The 23,524-nt window shown below is 46.2% G+C and overlaps 2 protein-coding genes across 3 annotated transcripts in view; one reads left to right on the plus strand and one right to left on the minus strand.

Annotated features, from left to right (window-relative positions):
• arhgef2 (rho/rac guanine nucleotide exchange factor (GEF) 2) overlaps positions 1 to 14,222 on the minus strand; it is a 30,075-nt gene extending 15,853 nt beyond the window's left edge. Inside the window, exons 1-3 of the mRNA XM_031758443.2 lie at positions 14,011 to 14,222; positions 6,013 to 6,175; positions 1,845 to 1,912 (exon numbers count right to left, since the gene is read on the minus strand). Coding sequence (XP_031614303.1) covers positions 1,845 to 1,912; positions 6,013 to 6,175; positions 14,011 to 14,067 — 288 coding nt within the window. The 5' untranslated portion in view covers positions 14,068 to 14,222. The remainder of the gene's footprint in view (positions 1 to 1,844; positions 1,913 to 6,012; positions 6,176 to 14,010) is intronic.
• A 3,548-nt stretch (positions 14,223 to 17,770) lies between these two features.
• On the plus strand, positions 17,771 to 23,210 carry tmem79b (transmembrane protein 79b). 2 transcript variants are annotated; one of them, XM_039618976.1, is made up of 5 exons: positions 17,771 to 18,059; positions 20,570 to 21,100; positions 22,148 to 22,342; positions 22,418 to 22,649; positions 22,728 to 23,210. In XM_039618976.1, the coding sequence occupies exons 2-5, from the start codon at positions 20,599 to 20,601 to the stop codon at positions 22,924 to 22,926; spliced, it is 1,128 nt and encodes a 375-aa protein (XP_039474910.1). In that variant the 5' UTR covers positions 17,771 to 18,059; positions 20,570 to 20,598; the 3' UTR covers positions 22,927 to 23,210. The 2 variants fall into 2 exon arrangements, with proteins under 2 accessions (XP_039474910.1, XP_031614304.2); XM_031758444.2 differs by lacking the exon at positions 17,771 to 18,059 and adding an exon at positions 18,536 to 18,740.
• Positions 23,211 to 23,524: the final 314 nt, after the last annotated feature.

The following is a 23,524-nucleotide window of genomic DNA, read 5'->3' on the forward strand; positions in this document are numbered from 1 at the left end:
TGCACAGTCAGTATGTTCTCTTAATGCAGTCACACTGCATATCAGACAGTACTCATACTGTCTGCTGGAGGCTCCCGGTCTCTAAACCAGTGGTCCTACTATTGGAGCTGTCAGTCAGCCTTTGAGCCTATCAGGACTGTGGGTTTGAAGTCTTTCTCTCTTAAAACCGCTCTGCTGTTGGCTCTAACCACAGCTAAATGAGTTCTGTCTATTCACCACTCTTGTTTGCAGTTGGCTCCCGGACTCACTAAAGCATGACGGAGGCGTAACCCGGTCTTTGTCACTAAGGTGATAGAAACGTCATCAGGTGCTGAGCTCATTCTTCTAGGGGGGCTTTGTTCAGAGGTGTATCAGTCCAGGATATTTGTGAGGCAGCAAGCTGGGCTATGCCACACACGTTTGTGCGATTTTATAAGCTGGATGTTGCACAGTCATCCCTAGCTCAGGCAGTGCTGGAATCCAGTCCCTCAGGTCCACCCTGAGACCTGAGTAGTGCTGGAGCATAGCTGCGGGGGATGCCGCAACCCAGGAGTGGGCTATATCTCCCATAAAGAAACACGGAGGAGTTAGAAAGAACGTTGGATTACTGAACGTAGTCCTTGGTTCTTTGATAAGAGAGTCAGGTGTTTCACCAACACTTCGCTCCTTGCTTGGGCATGGAAAGAAATCTACTTAGAATGACTTGGGAGGGGCTGGTCGGCCATGTTAGAATGAGAGGGCGGAGCCCTGAGCCTTTGGCCTTTGGGTCGAGCCCCACATATTCCTGCTCCACAATAATATTGCAAGCTTACTCAAAGAGACGACTTGAAATGAAAAAGGAGAATCCTGAGACAGGACGCAAACATCCTGTTTTCCTTTTTCCAGCGATCAGTTCACTGTTTTAGTCTAACTTCTACACAAAGATCAGTGCACAATAAAAATTGCATAACATTTCTCAGTAGTGTGCACACAGAGTAATATTCATTTTCTTTCTTTTACTGTCCTCAGTGCAGGTGAATGCCTCATCTGTGCTATTTTTGACCAGCTGTGACACAACTGTCAGCTTAAAGAAAGAATTAGTAAATATTCCACTACAGGATGTTCCCAATAAAAAGTATGCTTTGATGCCATTTATTTTTCCTGCAGTGCATCAATTCCCTTTTTTTCCTACACATCTTTCCTCTGTGCAAGAACGGAGACATCTCGCTCCATTCACTGAGTTCAACAGTAGACTTTCAGATTTTCAGAGTTAATAAATATGTGAAAGTAATATGTTTTACCACATCATTGTTCTGCACTGTGAATGGTGCACTGAATGAGGGTCAGGTTAGGGCTGATTTTTTCACTCAGGGGTGTGACACCTATCACAGCGGCTGCACCATCCGCTGCAAAGCCACGTGCATGTATGTGTTAATAAACTGTCTCTCTTCCACAGCATGTCTTTATCCTGTCTTCCTTCTCTCACCCCAACCGGTCGCAACAGATGGCCCCGCCCCTCCCTGAGCCTGGTTCTGCCGGAAGTTTCTTCCTGTTAAAAGGGAGTTTTTCCTTCCCACTGTCGCCAAAGTGCTTGCTCATAGGGGGTCATACGATTGTTGGGTTTTCTCTGTATCTATTATTGTAAGGTCGACCTTACAATATAAAGCACTTTGAGGCGACTGTTGTGATTTGGCACTGTATAAATAAAATTGAATTGAAGTTAATGTAACATTTTGTCAGAGACACCCTGATAGCAAAGCTTTCTGATGTAAGACGTAAACCAAGAGCGAACCACTGTTTTCCCCAGTGTGACTGTAGCCTACCAGGACTGGGACAGGTGTGTGCAGACAGACAGGTAAGAAGAGAGAGAGAGAGACTGCTCTTACCTTCTGCTTCATCTTAGCACAGCTCGCCAGACTGTCTCTGCAGCGATTGTGGATGGTGACATTACATGCTATGAGACACAGGTAAAGAGAGACACAGGTGTAAATGGGGTGACCCAGCAGTCTTAGCTAATTATAGGCCAATCTCCAAACTTCCTTTCATATCAAACATCCTTGAAAGAGTAGTTGTCAAACAGCTAACAGATCATCTGCAGAGGAATGGCTTATTTGAAGAGTTTCAGTCAGGTTTCAGAGCTCATCACAGCACAGAAACAGCTTTAGTGAAGGTTACAAATGATCTTCTTATGGCCTCTGACAGTGGACTCATCTCTGTGCTTGTCCTGCTAGACCTCAGTGCTGCGTTTGATACTGTTGACCATAATATCCTATTAGAGCGATTAGAACATGCTGTAGGTATTACAGGTACTGCACTGCAGTGGTTTGTATCACATCTATCTAATAGACTCCAATTTGTTCATGTAAATGGAGAGTCCTCTTCACACACTAAGGTCAATTATGGAGTTCCACAGGGTTCAGTGCTAGGACCAATTCTGTTTACATTATACATGCTTCCCTTAGGCAGCATCATTAGAAGACATAGTACACATTTTCTTTGGTATACAATGAAAATGTATATCTCTGAAATTCGAAACAACGAACCGACGCAAAAAAACTAGTTCATGCATTTATTACTTCTATGCTGGACTACTGTAATTCATTATTATCAGCACTATTATCAGGAACTCCCTGAAAAGCCTTCAATTAATCCAGCAGGAACAGTCTGTAAACGAGCTTCTTACAGTCTCTGAAGTTTACAGAACAGAATCTGCTGTGCTGCCGGACTCTGTGAAGTCCAACAGAAACGCTACAACTTTTTTAAGATTCGGATGGCCCCGCCCCTCCCTGAGCCTGGTTCTGCCGGAGGTTTTTTCTTGTTAAAAGGAATTTTTTTCTTCCCACTGTCACCAAGTGCTTGCTTATAGGGGGTCATATTATTGTTGGGTTTTCTCTGTATTATTGTAGGGTCTACCTTACAATATAAAGCACCTTCAGGCAACTGTTGTTGTGATTTGATGCTGTATAAATAAAAAAGAGAAGCGAGAGAGAGAAACCCAAGTACCACAGTGGTACTGGAACCAGCAGACACCAGGCAAGAAAGAGACTACTTACATGCTAAAGACACACACATTTATTCACTGTGCTGACCTCACTTTTCCACAGAAGATGTCATCAGTAAACCACAACACACACACAGTTAAAAATACTCTGTCTGTGTTCTTTTTACAAACTTCCTTCAGTCTTCGAGTCGCTCTACACCAGGGGTGTCGAACTCCAGGCCTCGAGGGCCGGTGTCCCGCAGGTTTTAGAGCTCACCCTGGGTCACCACACCTGAATCACATGATCAGTTCATTACCAGGCCTCTGGAGAACTTCAAGACACATTGAGGAGGTCATTTAGCCATTTAAATCAGCTGTGGGGATCAAGGACACATCTAAAACCTGCTCTACACAAAGATTTGTCTGTGTCTGTATCATTCTATTCTGTCTGGTGTTGTGCTGTCTTTGTTTTGGTTTTTTGCAGTTTTTGCACATGTCACTTTATGTTGTTCTATGTTGATTGTCTGTCATATGTAGTACCGTGGTCTTGGAGGAATGCTGTCTCGTTTCACTGTGTACTGTACCACTCAGGGCTCTAGACTAACTTTTTGACATGGGCGCACCGGTACGCCTAACTTTAAAAATTTAGGCGTACCGGCACAAAAGTTAGGCGCACTCAAATTTTTCATCCGCATCGCTTAACACCGCAGTTTTACATGTGCACTTTCTTTGGGGGGGAAGTCCATACAGACAATATTCATTTCTAAATTATTAACTAACAAACTTGAGCTTAAATTGCTTTGTCAATATTGTAGAAAATGTTAAACTTAATCATCATCTTGGCTCCTCTGACGACCTGTTTGCTGCTGCCTGCTGCTGAAAGGCAGTGGGGAGAGGGGACACTTGGGCGTTGCATTTATTGCAGCATATAATGTGTTTTCTGGATACTTTGCTGTTTTTTCAGCATTCAAAGATTGATGGCACCGTGTCAGAGCTGGCTATGAATTTCAGACGGATCAGTCCTTAACACAAAAGTTATCAATAGTTCTTTTCATCTTTTCTTATTACCCACAGCTACATCCACTTCTGTCAGGCCTAGGCTGCTCACTAGGGCTGGGTATCATCACTGATTTCTATAATCCATTCGATTCCGGTTCTCAAAGTCCTGATTCGATTCAATTTAGCCTCAGACAGTCAGAAATATTATAATTCTGATCATTTATCAGCACTGATACACATGAGACTTCATCAGAATTGTGAACATCACAGCAGATGCCTTTGTGTCAAAGTAACTGAGAATAAAACACAGAAAAACATGAAGGAGATTTTCCTGGTCTGGCGTTTTATAGCAGATAACCTTAAAAATATTCTGCAATATTCTGCAATTTTGCATAATTTTGAGAAGTTTAAATGTCTTCAGTATTGAACAGCAGAAATTAGGCTTTCTTGTCCGAGGTCATTTAAGTGAAAAAAAGAAAAGAAAAAGACAGCGGCCGACAGCGCTGTAAACAACGGTAGAATGGTGGGTAATAAGCCAATGAATAATGCAGAAAACAGAGATTTGAGACGGAAACTGTTCTTGAAGTACAGAGAGAGAGAGAGAGAGAGAGAGAGCTGTGCATGAAGTGTGATTTTTATCGTGGTGGAAGCAAAACAGCAAAAGTCAGAGTGAATTCATGACGACATTGATCAAATGTGAAGCGTAGTTTGCTGCTTCTTTTGCTGCTGGCTCGGCGAATTTTGGTTGGAGAGACAAAACCTGCAGCTCAGAATCAGTGCAAAAAGACGGAAACACAGCGCGTACCCGACGCATCAGAATCGATAAGCTCCGACAGCGTGTCCGTGTTCGGGCCATCAGGTGAGAAAGCCGAGAAAGACAAAGCTGATTCTGATGCGTCGGGTCCGCTCTGTGTTTACGTCTTTGTGTGGAATCCGTTAATGAATCGATATCGCTTTATTCAAGCTACTCACCTCTCTCTTCCACCTGCACTTTCAACTGGACCACGGCCAATCAGAGAGGTCCCGCCCCTGACTATCTCTGATTGGTTTAGTCCATGATAGGGGCATAATGTGTGTCTGTTGTTGACCACACGGAGAGTTGCAGAGACTTTTTTTTTTTTGTTACCCGAAAATGGTGCGACCAAATGTTTTTTTTTTTAGTCGCACCACTGAAAAATTTCGTCGCATTTGCGACCAAATTGGTCGCACTCTAGAGCCCTGCCACTGTACATGGTTGGAATGACAATAAAGCCACTTGACTTGACTTAAACTCTTAAACCTGTGCACACACACACACACACGTGTAGATATAGTCCCCTTGACCTACGTCTCAGGGTGCATCTGCAGCAGCCAATCAGAGTGCAGGACAACAAGGTGTGTAGGCTGACACACACACACACAAACACACACACTGGGTGAGGGGCTTGGGGGGATGGGTTGGGAAGAGGGGTGGGTCTTTTTTCACCCGCTCCTGAGGTCTACATGTGGTCACATGATCAATCTGTTGTGTTCAACAAGGAGATTTTATTGTGTTACACTGATCTCAGCTAACTCTGTATGTGTTAATCTGGAGGTACATCTGTTCATTGTGAGGATTAAAACACCGCCTGTCATACACACAGCAGACAAGCCCCCCCCCCCGCCCGCCACCACACACACACACACACACACACACACACACACACAAGCCTGTTCAGCTATCTTAGTGAGGACCTTCATTGACATAATGGTTTCCCTAACCCTAACCATTGAAAAAGAATGCCTAACCCTTACCCTAAACCTAACCATAACCTAATTGTAACCCTGACACTAAATCCACATTTTGAGCCTCAAAAAGGCCTTCAAACTTGTAAGGACCGCTGAGTGTGTCCTCACAAGTGACTGTTGGTTCTCACAAGTATAGTAGAATGCAGATTTGGGTCCTCACAAATATAGCTAGACAGGAACACACACAGGCACACACACACACACACACACACACACAAGTTTGATCAATCTGTAAATCGGCTGTATAAATAAAGTTTCCTCTGTGTGTAAATCCACTGTGAACCCTCCCTCGGTACAGGTGTGCTTACCTGGGCAGCTGAGCGCCTCTTTGGCCGTGATGCTCCTGTTGCAGGAGGAGCAGAGGGTGGTGGAAGACACTGTCAGTGAGGTAAACAGGTGGCCATTACTGGAGCGCGCCTCCCTCTCTCTCGCTTCCTTCTCCCTCTCCTTCAGGCGCTCCTTCTCCTTATTCTGAGAAACAGACGAGATAGAGCTGTATGAGAGGGCCGGAGGACCTGCTGAGAACAGCCAGCAGATTCAAACCCACGACTTCTGATTGGCTGCAGACAGACTGTTTCACCAGCCAATCAGAGTGCAGGGCTGAGCATCAGTGGCTCCACTCTGAAATGAGTCAATAAAATACTTAGACGCCCGCCGTGCGTGGGAATCACTGACACAGTGATTGTGACTAAATTCAGCCAGAGTGATTAATCAGCTATCAATACAGACGTGAAGGCAGCGTGAGGCTTAAATTAGTCACATCTGTAACCGAAACCGTTGACAAGTTTCAGAGACATATTCACTAAACTGCTCCAAAGTTACAGACTCAGATCTGATCAGTCGATCGATCGGTAACAGCAGAGGGGGCAGAGTTTAAACTGAAAACACTAAAAGTGACGATTCATCAGAAACATGTTTCATGTTCCCAAAAGCTGAACTTCTGCTTTCTGCTTTTCTGCCCTGGGAGGGGCAGGAAGGGGAAGTGTGTGAGGACCGTGGGGGGTGGGGGGTGATGTCATCACAAACACAGAAGTACAGACGGGTGTGAAATCCACCGACAATGAAACACTTCTCCTTTTCCTCTTCACACAGCTGCAGCTGAACATCATTATTGATTCTAGATTATTGGATGCTGCAGGTTGAAACCCGACACCTCACAAAACACAACCACCTCTTGAGTCTTTGCAGGAAAATGTGAAACAGCTGCAGGGATGAAACATGCAAACACACGTGTCCAGTGTATTTCTAACTGTTTATACCCACATAGCAAGCAGGTCTGGCCGAGATCTGGTATCAAGCCGGCACTGCTGGCTGACTTCTGGCATGGTAAGATGTATGTCATCAGGATATGGGCCAGGCCTGGCGTAGATGGCACTGTCTATGTGATGGCATGCCATATCTGGCTCGATTATGGTTCGCTATATGTGGCCCAGGCTCATAGAAAACAGGTCTGGAACAGATCCGGCATCAAGCTGGCACTTCTGACTGACTGGTGTCATGGCAGAGTGTATGTCAACCAGATGTGGGCCAGGTCTGACAATGATGCAGTATTTATGTTCCTATTTTCCTATTTTAGTTAGAAGATCCAAATGCCATGTTACAATACTATACTGCTATGGTAGCCAACATTTCAAATGCAGGTTTGACAGGTTTGTGAGTGTACACTTTATCCAAAACCTAGTGAGGGTTTACTCACGTTTCCCACTGGGTGGCTGTAGCTCAGGAGGTAGAGCAGGTCACCTATTGATCGGAAGGTTAGTGGTTCGATCCCTGGCTCCTCCAGTCTGTGTGTTAAGAGTGTGAATGTGTATGAATGTAGTTAGGAAGCACTCAGTTTGGAGAAAGTGTGTGAATGTGACATGTTGTGTAGAGCACTTTGAGTAATCTAGGATAGTGAAAAGGGCTATGAGAATCAGTCCGTTCACTGTCTCATCATAGTTTTGTCATGTTACTTATGTTCCAGCACATGTTGTTATTACATGTCTTGATTAAGGTACACATTAGGCTGACATCTGGGGCCAGAGCTGAAACTGTTCTGGCCCAGCACAGGGCCACCAGTGTGTCTGCTGCTGCTCCATGTGTGGGCCATCGCTGGCAAACCAGATCTGGGCCACCAAAGGGCCGTCATTCTTTGCGGTGTGTGGGCCAGATCTGGGCCATATCAATTTTGCTATGTGGGTAAGTTTGTATATTATGTGTGAGCTCCTTCATGTGTTTGGGATTATTGTCATGCTGAAAAATGAAGCTGATGACAATCAGATGCTCCTGCCTGGTGGATCAGACTGTGTAATTCATCAAGGAAGTCCAACACCACAGATTGACCTGCAGCTGAAACCGTGACAGAGCCTCCACCGTGCCTCACAGATGGCTGCTAACCCTTCTTTAATAATGTCCTGTTACGGACGTGATACTGTTCAGCTGCTGTAGTTTTTTAGGTCTCACACTTCTTCTTCTGTTCGTTTTTTAAGGTCACGCTGCTGAAATATGCAGAGTTTTCAGCTACCAGCTCTTTGGAATTCACCGTTTTGGTGCAAAAATACTTTATTTCCAACTGTGTTATCTTTAACATTTGTCATAGGTTCAGTAAAGAAATGTGAACAGGACACTGGTAAGAAAGAGCCTAAAGACACTGAGGTGTCTTATGTGTGGATACAACACTGGTTCATCCTTGATTTATTATCCTTTTTATGTTTGGATGATTCAAAGGTCAGAGCTGCGAGGCTAAACAAACACAGTGGTCAGGTACATGGACCAGACTGAAAAAGCAGCCAGTGTCCAAAGAACTTTACTGGAGAACTACTGCTCGAGTCTGGCTGCTTATGAGCAAAGCATAAAAAACGAGACGTTTGCACAGCATCGAGACATCCATCCTTCCACTGCCCCGCTTCGTGTCCATCACAAACAGCAACACTGTCAGTGGAAATAATCACAGATTTAACTAATGATGGTGATGATTATAGAAACAGGGTTAGTTCTTCCTGTTTGAGTTTTCTCTGCATGTGATCGGTGTTTCTCTTTGAGCTCATGTCTGAAAATAATAACTACTTCCTGTTTCTGACTCTGAAATTCTTCTGGTCAGAGAAAAATTAAAGGAGAGAAATCATGTGACTAGCAGCCAGCCAATGACAGAGCTCCTGTTTTACACTGTCTGTAAAGTTAAAGTTTTAAGGTAAACAAACTGCAGCAGCTCTGATGTGAAAACCGTCTCAGCATTGACGAAAAAAGCATCACAGTTACAGAGAAACTGGTGACAGTCACCGATCAGCTGATCAATAAATAAAGAGCTCAGTGATGAAGATGAAGAAAGAGAGCTCTGTGTGCTGTGGAGCAGGGGGTCATGTGACGGCGAGCGAGTGAGCTGAGGTTAGAGAGGAGAGACGGGAGAGACAGCAGACTCAGTGAGGACAGAAGAGAAACAGGCAATGCTTCACTGGAGCCTGACCCATGTGACCTCACTGCGTACCTGCCGCAGAGCTGATAACACGCTGGTGAAACGCAGTCTGTGCTGGCCTGACTCACACCATACGTGTGTCTCCTAGACTTCATTAGAAGCCGTAGCATGCACACTCACTGCTATGCAGATGACCCAGCTTTATCCAAGCATGAAGCCAGGGGCCGGTACTATGAAGCTGGATATCCAGATAAGTTCAGGGTTAGAGAGAGACAGTGTGTGTGTGAGAGAGAGAGAGAGCGAGAGAGAGACAGTGTGTGTGTGAGAGAGAGAGGGCGAGACAGTGTGTGTGTGTGAGAGAGAGAGAGAGAGCGAGAGAGAGACAGTGTGTGTGTGAGAGAGAGCGAGAGAGAGACAGTGTGTGTGTGAGAGAGAGACAGTGTGTGTGTGTGAGAGAGAGACAGTGTGTGTGTGAGAAAGAGACAGTGTGTGTGTGTGTGTGTGAGAGAGAGAGAGGGCGAGACAGTGTGTGTGTGTGTGTGAGAGAGAGAGGGCGAGACAGTGTGTGTGTGTGTTAGAGAGAGCGAGCGAAAGAGAGACAGTGTGTGTGTGTGTGAGAGAGAGGGCGAGACAGTGTGTGTGTGTGAGAGAGGGCGAGACAGTGTGTGTGTGTGAGAGAGAGAGGGCGCGACAGTGTGTGTGTGTGAGAGAGACAGTGTGTGTGTGTGAGAGAGAGAGAGTGAGTGAGAGAGAGACAGTGTGTGTGTGAGAGAGAGACAGTGTGTGTGAGAGAGAGACAGTGTGTGTGTGTGTGTGTGAGAGAGAGAGAGGGCGAGACAGTGTGTGTGTGTGAGAGAGAGGGCAAGACAGTGTGTGTGTGAGAGAGAGAGAGGGCGAGACAGTGTGTGTGTGAGAGAGAGAGAGGGCGAGACAGTGTGTGTGTGAGAGAGAGACAGTGTGTGTGTGTGAGAGAGACAGTGTGTGTGTGTGAGAGAGAGACAGTGTGTGTGTGAGAGAGAGAGACAGTGAGAGAGAGACAGTGAGAGAGAGAGACAGTGTGTGTGTGAGAGAGAGACAGTGTGTGTGTGTGTGTGAGAGAGAGAGGGCGAGACAGTGTGTGTGTGTGTGTGTGAGAGAGAGAGAGAGGGCGAGACAGTGTGTGCGTGTGAGAGAGAGAGCGAGCGAGCGAAAGAGAGACAGTGTGTGTGTGAGAAAGAGAGAGAGAGACAGTGTGTGTGAGAGAGACCTTCACACAACTTTATTCACACCGAATTAAAACAAAACAAACCAAAAAACCAACACAAAAATGCTACCACATAAACACAACATTCATTGTACACTAACCATTAACTAAGGTACCCAGCACACACACTTAAAAGTGAAGCACAAGTGACCCATCTGCTCCTACTGAACACAAAACCCGTCCAATCCCCCACATAGTTTCAAAAGAGTCCAGATTATCAGTCAGAGAGTAAAAAGCATGCTCCACTCTCAGACGGGATGCCAACAGGCCCTTCAAACTTTGCACAACATCAGTCCAACCCTGACCTAGCATCTGGTTCTTCCTAGTCTTCCATATTGCCAGCTTAGCTGTGCCAAACAAAAAATTAATCAGAACCAAGGTCCGTCTTTTCTGCACTGAATACTTAGGGCCAAAAACAAACAAAGGTACAGAGAAAATCTCCCCTAAAGATTCTACCCACTCCTGCAACAAAGAAAATAAACCCACTAGCCTCGGACAACAGACCACCAAGTGCTCCAGCGTCTCCCTTTCTGAACAAAAAGGACAACCCTCCCCAATGCTTGGGTCCAGGTGGGCTCTGTGTCTGTTCGTGGCTATTGCTCCATGTACAATCCTCCACTGGAGGTCAGCCATCCGTTTTTCAACAGGAGGCTTATACAGGACCCTCCACCTGCCTTTAGGGGTAGAATCTGAAGCAAAAAACTCAGTCCATTTTGACTCCCTGATTCCAACCAGAGAGCGGAAATTCAGCACCTTAACACAGCATAAATAAAGCTGCTTCTTGCCACAAGAGCTGAAACTGTCCAGCACTGGTGTCCCCAGGGAGAGAAGCATGCCACTCCCCTCAGGCTGCTCCTCAAAGGCAGGACTGACCATCAATGAAGGGAAAACATATTCGCTGTCAGCAGCCCATTGATCAGCTAGGACACGGTCTCCAGCAAAGTCTCTCAGTGATGGCGACAAAGATTGCCAAACTTCCTCCATAATTCTCTCCAGCACTCTGTAGGACTTAATGCCTGTGACACCACCAAGTGCAGCCATAGACATCCTTGTAAGATGACCCAGTTTGACAACGCCAGCCTCCACAAACTTGGTCCTTATCGTAGCAGAAGAAAATACAGTGTGTGTGTGAGAGAGAGAGAGAGGGCGAGACAGTGTGTGTGTGTGAGAGAGAGACAGTGTGTGTGAGAGAGAGACAGTGTGTGTGTGTGTGTGTGAGAGAGAGACAGTGTGTGTGTGTGAGAGAGAGAGAGTGAGAGAGAGACAGTGTGTGTGTGAGAAAGAGAGAGAGAGACAGTGTGTGTGAGAGAGAGCGAGAGAGAGACAGTGTGTGTGTGTGAGAGAGAAAGAGACAGTGTGTGTGTGTGTGAGAGAGAGAGAGAGCGAGACAGTGTGTGTGAGAGAGAGAGAGAGAGAGAGAGAGAGAGAGAGAGAGAGAGACAGTGTGTGTGTGGCAGCTGCAGTGTTGACTTTATTTCTCATTAACCTTTCTAACTGCGTCTCTGAGTAAACTCGTTTTTAATAACCTGTTTCTGCACACGCTCAGTCACCTGATCAGAGTCAGGGTCAGGGTCAAAGGTTATTGATTGTGGCTGGCTGCTGAAATCCACTCACAGTTTGAAAATGCCCATTTTTAACCTGTGGGTAACCATGGAAACAGGACTCCTTCTTCAGCAAAGTACACACCGGCACTATTTCCATCCCACAATGCACTGCAGCACAGTCACATGACCGCACAGCTGATGGTGAGATCAGTGTTCCTCAGGCAGAGCTGAAAGGAGTTTACAGCTTCCTCCATGCCAGGGGACAATTCTGCGATCCCATAATTCATAGCAGCGCACCGTCAGGTGATCATGGAAACATGCTCGCCTGCTGGCACAAGGGAAACGTTCGCTTCCTTCTCTGACGTCAGAGTGAAGCTGTGGAAGCTCCTCTGGTGAGCCTGCGTCTGCCTGAGCATAGGTCAAAGTGCAGCTCCGCCCTCACTGCGTAGCATTAGAGAGAGATCATGTGACAGGGCGGTAATCACATGATGTGGTGTTCTGACCTCAGTGAGGTTATTCTGACTGAGTGAAGCCTCCTCACCTGTGCTCAGGTAACGTCAGCTCGCTGATCAATGTGACAATTGCTCTGGGCCTCACACCTCCCATCATGTTGTCATCATCATCTGAGGCAGCTGATTGGTCGGTTTGTAGCAATACTTGGTGCAGACAGAGGCTATCGACCAGCGTTGATTAATGAACTAAAACTGATCAGTTTCACTGATGGCAGATCAATGAAGACAGCATCGTACAGCGAGGACTTCAAATAAAGTTTTACGGAGCTCGCAGACAGAATTTCTGATCTCTGATTATCAGCAGATCGTCCTTCAGATCAATCCTCATCATGATTGATTGATTAGCTGAAGTCTCAGCAGCCTGACACTCACCTGTGTGTCTACCTGTCAGTCGGCCTCACCTGAAGCTGATCGATCGACTTTTTCAACTGCGTGAGTGTGAGAGAGAGAGAGTGAGTGTGTGTGTGTGTGTGAGTGTGTGTGTGTGTGTGAGAGAGACAGTGAGAGAGAGAGAGTGAGTGTGTGTGTGTGAGAGAGAGAGACAGTTTGTCTGTGTGTGAGAAAGAGAGAGAGAGAGAGATGGTGTGTGTAAGAGAGAGCCAGAGAGACATTGTGTGTGTGTGTGTGGATGTGTGTGTGTGAGAGAGAGAGACTGTGTGTGTGTGTGTGCGTGTGTTTGTGTGAGAGAGAGAGACTGTGTGTGTGTGTGTGTGTGTGTGTGTGAGAGAGAGAGCATGTGTGTATGTGTGTGTGTGTTTGTGTGAAAGAGAGACGGTGTGTGTGTGTGTGTGTGTGAGAGAGAGAGACGGTGTGTGTGTGTGTGTTTGTGTGAAAGAGAGACGGTGTGTGTGTGTGTGTGTGAGAGAGACTGTGTGTGTGTGTGTGTGTGAGAGAGAGAGAGAGAGCGAGAGAGGATGTGTGTGTGTTTGTTTTTAAAGTATTTAAAGGGTTTGTCTTCTACTAAACTTTATTAGTACATCACCTGTCTCAGTTTCCGTCTTTTACATTTTTACAGCTCAGAGGTCAGAGGTCAAATATTCACAGTCACTCCTCCTCACTGCCGCTTCCTGTCTGACACACACACAGCCTCCCCTCCCCCTTCTCGTTTCCTCCTGCAGGACAAAGCGGCCACGCTGCAGCTAACGGACATACAAACTAATACACACCGAAACTCAGTGTGAACACACGCACACAGGCCGAACGCACATGCGCGTTGAATGAACACGGGCGCAGAACACACGCGCGCGCGCTCTGAGCAGTTTTCAGTCTGAACGAAAAAAAACTCCCGTTTCCGTTTCTCCTCCAACTTTCCTCACGTGTTCAAACACACCTACACGCTGATCAGCGATCGATCGGTGATCAGCGTGTACGACCAATCAGTAGCCGATCAGTGTTTGATCAGCAGGTATCGATGCTGTGATCGATACTCCATAGTAACGGAACAGTCTAAGCGGAAACAAAGCGGAACAGCCAGAGTCCGCCTCCCGCCGCTCCCTCACCGATCACTCATCAATAACTCCTGATCGGACGCGCGCAGCCGTCTGCCCCGATCCATCCGCGAGGAGCGCGTGCACGCGCCCGGAGAGCATTTCTTTCTTTTTTTCCGGTAAACTCACCTTCAGGTTGATTTCCTTCATCCTGTCCTGCCTCCTGCTCTCCAGCAGCCGGGACATTCCCCCAATCAACCGATCCTCGATCAGCCGATGGTCGATCACCTGCCGATCTCCGATCGATCCAGCTGATTGCTCCGGTCTCTGATCAAAGAAGTGCGGTTCTGGTCCCGGAGCGTCCGCGGTCTGAGCGGAGGGGGCGGGGCTTCTCTCTGACTGACAGCGAAGCTCTGTACTTCTAACCAATCAAAGTTCAGCCCGCTGCTGGGACGCTCGACCAATCACAATCCACCCAGGCCTGTGAGCCCAGCCCCCCGCCAGCTGTCAGGGAGCGCTCCTTTTCACCACCGGGGCGGGTGTGACGATAGTGAGGGTGGAGTCAGTCTCTATGACAACGTGTCCACAGCTCACGTGACCCTCATCAGCCACTAGGACAGCCGAGGGCGTCACGTGACTGATGACTTGCGCGGATAAAATAGACCCGCCCGCGCGGGCGGAGGGTGTACAACCATCGCTGTGTGACGTGGAACCCCGGAGGTCAATCCCCACCCACCGCGCGCGGAGACCGGAGTACATTAGTGTAGACAAGAAACGAACACAAGAAACGAACCTCGATCGGACACAAAGAAAAAGCGATCGATGACAGCTCAGACCGATCGGAAGCAGCTACACATCAGTCACGTGATCGTTCAGAAGCGGATAGATCACTTCACACAGAACCAAACGTTTGTCTGCAACTGCCTCCCAACACAGGCCGCCACTGTTACCATGACAACCAGCAATTAACAAACACATTAGCCTAAGGATAGTGACGTCATGTAAGCCTACCGCCCCCTCCTGACAGGCCGGAGGAAGTACAGCTGATATTTAACCTTTAGTCTTTCAAAGGGAAAAATGGATATTTTGATATCACGGCCAGTAGTGGTTCAACTCCACAATGAGGGCGGGGCTTTTTTGTGCGTGGGTTCTCTCTGGCTTCCTCCCACAGTCCAAACACAGTTAGTAGGGTTTGGTTAGTTAGTGAAACCGGTGGTTACCAGACTAAATTATAAATAGGGGTGGGTTTCAATAATCGATTTTCCGACTCAAATCGACTTTAGCTTGAATAAAGTGATATCGATTCATTAAATTCTGAATTGATTTTTAAATATAAATGTATTTTGCCAGAAATGCCAGAATCTCAGGTCAAAACTCACAAAACTATTTCATTAACTAGCAAACAGATAAAACAGCAAATAAAGACAACTATTTATTGTCATTACACAGTCATACCAAGTACAATAACATAACAAAACAGCACTACGCACAAGACAACACAAACAAGACAACACAAACACAGTAACTTAACGTAAAGTGGATTTTTTTCAGAGCAAGAAAGTTATGAGCAAATGAATGACTTAATAAATAAAAGAATGAGTGTATGTTTATTGCACATTGTTATTGCTGCGTGCCCTCTGGAGACAGCGAGTGCTTTACAGGTCCTTAATTCAATTCAGTTTCAATTCAATTTTATTTATATGGTGCCAAATCACAACAACAGTCGCCTCAAGGCGCTTTATATTGTACAGCAGATCGTACAATAATAGATACAGAGAAAAACCCCAACAATCATATGACCCCCTATGAGCAAGCACTTTGGCGACACTGGGAAGGAAAAACTCCCTTTTAACAGGAAGAAACCTCCGGCAGAACCAGGCTCAGGGAGGGGCGGGGCCATCTGCTGCGACCGGTTGGGGTGAGAGAAGGAAGACAGGATAAAGGGAGGGAAGAGGATGTCCAATGATTTTTTGGGCCACATTAATGACCCTCTGAAGTGCCGTGGTGCAGCTGGAGAACCACACACAGATGCAGTATGTCAGCACATTTTCAGTGGAGCAGCGGTAGAAGACGATCAGCAGCTCCTTCTTCAGCTCCATTTTCCTGAGGATTCTCAGAAAATGGAGATGCTGTTGGGCCTTCTTTAAAACCGCCGAGGTGTTTGAGCTCCATTGGAGGTCTGTGTCTATGTGCACACCCAGGAACTTGAAACTGGACACCCTTTCCACGCACTCCCCGTTGATGCTGACAGGCTGCAGCTCAGACTTCCTCCTTCTGAAGTTGACTACCAGCTCTTTTGTCTTGGTGGTATTGAGGTCCAGGTTGATGTCTGCACACCAATCCAACATCCTCTGGACCTCAGCTCTACATACTGTCTCGTTTCCCCCAGACATGAGCCCTACCACGGTGGTATCATCTGCAAAGTTAATGACTGCATTGTCTGGGTGGGAACTAACATAGTTGTGTGTCTACAGAGTGTACAGTAGGGGAGTTAGTACACAGCCTTATGGAGAGCTGGTTTTAAGGCTGAGGGCTGAGGAAAGACGAGGCCCTCAATCTAACTCTCTGTACACGGTCTAACAGGAAGTCTCTGATCCAGCAGCAGGTAGTAGAAGGAAGTCCGATATAGTTTAACTACTAGTCTATTGGGGAGTATCGTACTAAAAGCAGAGCTAAAGTCAACAAAGAGCAGCCTGGCCTATCGCCTCTGTTGTTCCAGGTGAGAGATGGTGAGGTGGTGCGTTGCAACAGTGGCGTCTTCAGTTGATCTGTTAGCTCTGTATGCGAACTGGAGCGGGTCGAGTGTGGGTGGCAGGCAGGACATGACATCGTGACATCGGACCAGTTTCTTGAAGCACTTCATTATAACAGGTGTTAGAGCAACTGGTGGGTAGTCTTTGAAGCCGCTAATGTTGGTGCGCTTTGGCAGTGGGACAATTGTGGCCGACTTTAGGCACGGTGGGATGCAGGACTGGGACAGTGAAGCATTGAAGATCTTAGTGAAGACCCCAGCCAGCTGGTCCGCACATTCTTTTAGGGCCCTTTGGTCACCCAATCTGGACCGGTGGCCTTCCTGGGGTTCACTGCCCTCAGTGTGCGCCTCACCTCATATTCCTGCACCATGAGGCTGGACTGCTGCTGCCATCCGATGTTTTAGCTGCTGCTGCCTATGGTCCCTTCACCTCAAAGAAGTGGTTCAGTTCCTCTGCAGCGCCGCGTTTCCAAATTCGTAGGCTGCATCCTCCTGAGGACCCTGCCTTTGCGGTCTATGTGCTCTCCAAAAAAAACTGTTACAAAATGCATAAAATGCTCAAACGTGTGTTTAGCTGTGGTAACTAATTATTGTGGAAAGATCAGAGAGAAACACTGATGATGTCATAAATCTTGACACACTGGGCTGCCTTTACACTGCCCCTGTGTTTACTTGGTACTGGACCAATACCAAAATTTGCAGAATGGTAAAGCACTATGACTGACCTGCTGCTGAAGCAGCCACACCTCTGTGTGACATCATTAACACCGGACATTACACCTGTTTTCACCTGCAGCGTCTGCAAAATGAGATTTAAATTCTTATGGCTGTTTTCAGCCTTGGTACTCTGAGGGGGCTAAACTCGCCGAAGCTCCTCATGTTTGAGTCTGCAGCAGGTGGGCTTTCTCACCGTCCTCCAATCACGGATCATTTCCACTCCTGAAACTGAGGCAGGCCGAGAAATGTCATCAAAGGTCAGACACCTGGACAGAAGGTTAGACCTGAGGCTCTGACCCAAACATCCAGACAGCTGATGGTGATGAAGATGTAGGCTTCACATCATCAGTGTGTTATTCCTGTCGAGTGCCTCCGCAGAGTCACAGCAACCAGACCGTTTTACTCGCTCACCGCTCAGACGAACACCTGCACAAACAAACAAACATCTGCACTCTCAGTGCCGCTGCTCCTGCTCGCAGACGTTCGGAGGAGGAGCGAACATGCTCCCCGTTCTTATTTCATGAGTAAGATCACATAAAGGTTGCGAACGAAAACAAATCAAAGAACATTTAACGCTGTTATTTCAACGTGTTCGCGCGTGCGCGGATGTTTAATTGAGACTTCTCCTTTAAGAGAGCTTTTCCTTTAACACACCTGACCACACCTGAGCTGGACTTCCGGGTCTTTCACAAGGAGAAGAAACAACAACAAGTCGGCGGAAGAGAGCCGGGACCAGGATTAAAACCAGGCCCAGGTCTTCAGCGATCAGGTGGGGTTTTTTTTAGTGCGAGTTTCCGCTCCGTTAGCATGTAGCCTGTTAGCTCGGAGCTCAGTCACACAGTTTTTATCATATTTGATCGCTGTAATCACAAACATCACGTCGCCATGTTAACTTGAGACTGACGTCATGCAATGGGCGGGACTAACGCTACCTGCGGCTTGTGTTTTAATTGTCACATTTTCAAGTTTAAAAAACGTCAGAGCATAAGGAAGAAATTTTTAAACACGCCCGCGCGCGCGCACACGCACGCATACAGATAGACAATTGCGTCAGATACAAAGCTGCGTGTAAGAGTCTGTACTGATTATTGATCATGAGGTCAACACGAAACCTTCACACCTTCGTTCGTCCACTCTGAGCTCTGAGGGAGCCTCAGAAATGGAAACGACATTTTTCAGCGATCTGATTGGTCAGTAGAGCCTGATCTGTTCCAGAGCAGGTTAGGTTAACAGCATCAGTTACCATGGTGATTTACCTCAACAAGCAGTGAACCAGCTTCATAATTACGTGAATTTACCTGGGTCTAAGTGGCGACGTGGGCCCCTCTAAAGATCGGAGTCAGCTGATTAACAGTTTGAGGGTCATCAGAGAGGATGAGTTTGTTTGGACCGAAGTCCTGCACTTCTAAAATAACGAGTATAAAGCAGAACAACAGGAGACTAAATCTGAGTAAGAACAACACAAAAGCACTCAGAGTTCATCCTGATATCAAAACCAGAGAATAAAGATGAGTTTGATGTCAGGGCCTGATGTGAAGAAGACCTGATCCCCTCTGTGCTTTCATCTGGACCACAGTCATCCAGTGTGCAAACTTCAGAAATCAGAGAGGAAACAAGACACTAGAACAGAATAGAAAAGGATAGAATGGGCCTTTATTGTCACTGTACATGTACAATGAAATTATGGGCGGTCCCCGCCAACTGTGCCGGAGTTCAAATGTAAATAGTAAAGACGTCGGGAATAAATGACACACAAAAATAGGAAAGGCACACAGTGGAGAGCAAAGAAAAGACTTGGACTGAATGTGTGAGTGTCCTGAGTGATGGGGGTCACACAGGCCATGGCTCAGATGCGTGGATGGGGTGCATGTGCTAAATCAATCATGAAACTTAGGTGAAGGTAGCATTTTCTTAATGTTTGTGATTCAGAATTTCATATCGAGAAGAATTTTACATGCTTTATTGTGATGGCAGTGAAAGTGTTGTCTGTTGGATTCAAACATTACATCAGATTTCAAAATGATCTTTCACACAGTCTTTATATATGCAGGAAGCCAGGAGGAGGGGCAGGAGGCCTGCGTTACGCCTTAGTGATCAACAGTGTTGGTCAAGTTACTTGAAAAATGTAATCGGTAACTAATTACTGATTACTTCCCCCAAAAAGTAATCCCGTTACTTTACTGATTACTAATTTTCAAAAGTAATTAATTACTTAATTACTTAGTTACTTTTTAAAAACACGATTTACAACCTGAATAGGTAATAAAGCGATAGATCTTTCAGCCCAATTCTACTTTTTCTGCATAATCCATCATACAAAATGTAATCAAATGGAAAAGTCTCTTTTTAAAACTTGTTTTATTAGTTTTAATCTTTTAACTTAATGCATCAAGCAAAAATTAAATTATATGCAACATTCTCTGACTGGAAGAAATTTGTTTAACATTTAAACCTATTTTCTGCACATTCCAGCACATAAAATAAAATAGTTTTTTGTGTTTACACTCACTCTTTCAAATAGATGCAAGTAAAACACAGCAGAAAATAAATAAAATCAAAGACTAGCGGTCCTGTTGCTCTATTTTCACCTGTAAAGCAGGACTGGGGTAGGCGGAGGTTTACCCTGGTGCAGGTGTGCCGCAGCGGTCAATGGAAGAATCCGCGAGTTTCTCTGTGAATTTCACATTACGTCGTAGTGCACTCGGTGCTTGCCTGGAAGTTTAGGGGTTTAAAAAAAGTTTTCTTCCCACGCAGTGAACAGTGGACACTAATGTTTTTGTCACTTTTTATGGAATCAAACTCAAAATAAGGTCAGTACTTCCACGCTTTAAATGCTGCATGCTCATACTCTCTCCCGCACTCGATATATTATCCATTGTTGATCTGCAGACAGCTGTTGTCACGAACATCGCACTCGCTTACGTCACTGTCATGAGACATTCTCGCAAAAAAATCACGGTTTTAATAACACAGTAACGCAGCGTTCCTACGTGAAAGTAATGGTAATCTAATTACTGTTTTTGCAACAGTAATCCCTTACATTACTCGTTACTTGAAAAAAGTAATCAGATTACAGTAACGCCTTAGAAGTAACGCGTTAGAAGTAACGCATTACTGCCCATCTCTGGTGATCAACCACATCACACCTGCAGCACTGACGTTTGCTCCAGTGTTTCAGCACACACAGGTGAACATGTGCGCTGTGTGTGGCACAGTTCCTTGTATCACCTGTTTACTGTTCACTTGGATTGACCTGACCCACTCTCTGTTCTCCGGCAGGTGCATTTGCTCACATAACAGGACGCGCCATGATGGAGGACAGTGGAGGGAGGAAGACCAGAGTGGGCGAGGACGAGGAGACAGTGAGCTCAGTCGTGACTGAGATGAGCACGCTGCCGTGGTCTGCAGACAGACAGACCGGTGGACGGACGGGTAAAGCTGACAGGATGAGCGTGAGATCAGGTGTGTCTCTTCCTGAGGCGTCGAGCCGCACAGAGAGCGAGAGAGAGCTGAAGGCAGAGGTGGAGAGGAGGGGCGGCAGGGCGGGTTTAGATGAAGGAGTGGAGCCACGTGAGGATAAAGCGAGGGTACACCTGTTGGAGGAGGAGCCCCGAGAGAACCTCCTGCCAGAGAAAGCTGCTCAGGTGTTCAGGCCTGCAATGACTGCCCTCCACTCCCCCTCCTCACTCAGAGAGTCTGGGCCGCTCTGGGAAATGGAGTCCGAGAAGAGTCCCTTCCTGGGTCCCCGAGGAGTTCCCGAGGACTACAATCAACATTATTACCTGCACGAGGACCTGCGCTCCAATAAACGTAAGTACTAACTCAGAGACTACGTCAGAAAATCACATCACCTTGTATCAGGAGGAAATGGTCAGGGGGTCGGGCACACCTGAACAGAACCACCTTAAAATCTGTGGATTTTAGACGACACTGAACTGAAATGACTGTAATGACTCTGATACTTGTACATATCAGTGAAACAGACCCAGACAATCAGAAAAATGCACATTAAGAGCTTTTTTTTTTTTTTTTTTTTAAAAGTTTTAAAAGTCAGAGGCTGAGGAAGAACTCCTATTAAACAGGAAGTTGGCTAATGCGTGCTCTGGCACTATCTGCCACCATGGAAGCCGTGGAGAATTGCTTATGCCATCACTCATTTAACCAATCACGGTAGGCTTTGGGGCTAATCACTCAGCTGACATTTATGAACTAAGTGTGTTTAACCCTTTGGACAGGACAGACAGGCTAGCGTGTCCAAATCACATGACCGTTTAAGATGACGTACCAGCAAGATGCAGTCTCGCTGAGTGTCTGTTTGTGTTGAGAGGCCAAGTAAAGCTAGAGTTATGATAAATCATTCTCATTGTGCTTTTTCCTGAATACTGTCGTCAGGTTTAGCGTACGGAGCAGTGGTAAAAACTGGATGTTCTAAGGAATGCACTTTCAAGCAAAAACAAACAAACACACCTTTTCCTATTGGTGGAAAAATGCACCACATCAACCAGTCAAGAAATGATATGGCAACACGTGCCATTTGGTTGCTCAGTTGCACAGAACTTTTATTTTTGCATCACAAGTTCTGAAAATGATTTGTTGAACATGTTTCCTACTCTGATTTTTTTTTTTTTTTTAAAGGTAAGTTGTGTCACTACAGTATGTCAAAATGAAAACATGACTGTAAATTCAGAAACGTGAAGTCGTGCATAAAAGAATGATGCCAAACATGGTGAGGGAGTCAAAAACAACAGGTTTTACCCTGGACTCCAGAGGGTTTAGTTACCTGTCCCTGTTTATACACCTGTGCACCTCTAAGTGCTGACTCTGCCTCCATTAACTCATTTTTCTCATCTGTGTCAGGAGGGCAGTGCTGTCTCAGTACGGATGTCCTAAAGATGGGCGTGTCTCTAATGGCCTCGGCGTTCTTCTTCCCTTTACTCGTCTGGGGCGGTTTTGTGTTTCTGCCATTTGACGCCCCGCTGCTGGATGGTGCCCCCCTCCGGCTCGTCTACACGCTGCGCTGCTCCGTGTTTGCTGCCACCCCCATCGTCCTTGGTGAGTCACACACCACCGAAAAAGAGATGCAGAATCTCACCTGTCTCACCTGTGTGCGTCTCACCTGTTCGTCAGGTTGGCTTGTTCTGGGCATCTCACGGCTAAGGTCAGGTGTGCTTCGTCCTCTGTTTGATGACGAGATAAAGGAGGCGGAGCTACAGGAAGTGACTGTCCACCAGCGCTTCATCTCTGACTCTGCCTCGCTGTTCGTGATTTACTTCTTGCAGCTGGTCGTTGTGGCGATGTACCTTAGCCAGGAGCAGCTGAAGCTTGTCCCGCTCCTGACCATCCTCTTTGCTTTTGGAAGGTGAGGATCCATCCACGATGAGATCAGTCGAAAACGACATCGATCGATGAATCTAATGGCACTTCCGTGTCTACACAGGTTGGCGTACTGGGTCGCGGCGGCATTTGGCAGCAGCATTCGTGGATTCGGTTTTGGCATCTCCTTCCTGCCGAGTGTCGTCATGATGGGAGCAAACTTCTACTTCATCTTCACGATGGATGCGGCGAGTTCCATTTTCAGTGTCCCCCATGACGAGGCGCCGCCTCCACCTGCAGGCCGACAACGGTTCTGGGGATAAGACACAATCAGTGATTGATGATTGTCATTATCGATTGAAAAGTAAAATCTGTCTTTATTTTGAGGTTTAAATGCTTTAAAATGACCGGGCGTAGCCCTGCCCAGCTGGTATGCGCAGCTCTTGTTTTTTCCTTTATTAAACTGCTTCCTGTTCTCTGCAGCTTCCTGTTGATTGTGTTTTTTTTCTGTGTTTTATTTTGTACAATTGTTTTTATGATCAATAAATTAAAGAAAAGAGACTGTCATTTACAAATTTTCACAATAAAAGTTGGAAACTATCACTCACATTGCTTCCTGTCTGCGGTCTTTCAGAATAATGTTGGTACAACAAACCTTTTGTTTTTTTTCAAAGGAAATGACAAAATATGTGATTTAAGGAATAAAATAAGAAACTGATTATTATTTATGTTACATTTAGATATTTAGATTTTAATTTATATTTATTTACACAAAGGTTTGTTTTTGCGCACTGCAGCCTGTCAGTGTTGATGATTAATCATCTGCTGCTGTGAGGCTGATTTTCTAGTTAAACTGGTCGAACTGTCAGATGAAATCTGAGCACAGGAAGTACTCACACCCTGACTTCACAATAAAAGGAT

The sequence above is a fragment of the Oreochromis aureus genome, linkage group 11, assembly GCF_013358895.1.
Source record: "Oreochromis aureus strain Israel breed Guangdong linkage group 11, ZZ_aureus, whole genome shotgun sequence".
In the NCBI taxonomy this organism is placed as follows: Eukaryota; Metazoa; Chordata; class Actinopteri; order Cichliformes; family Cichlidae; genus Oreochromis; species Oreochromis aureus.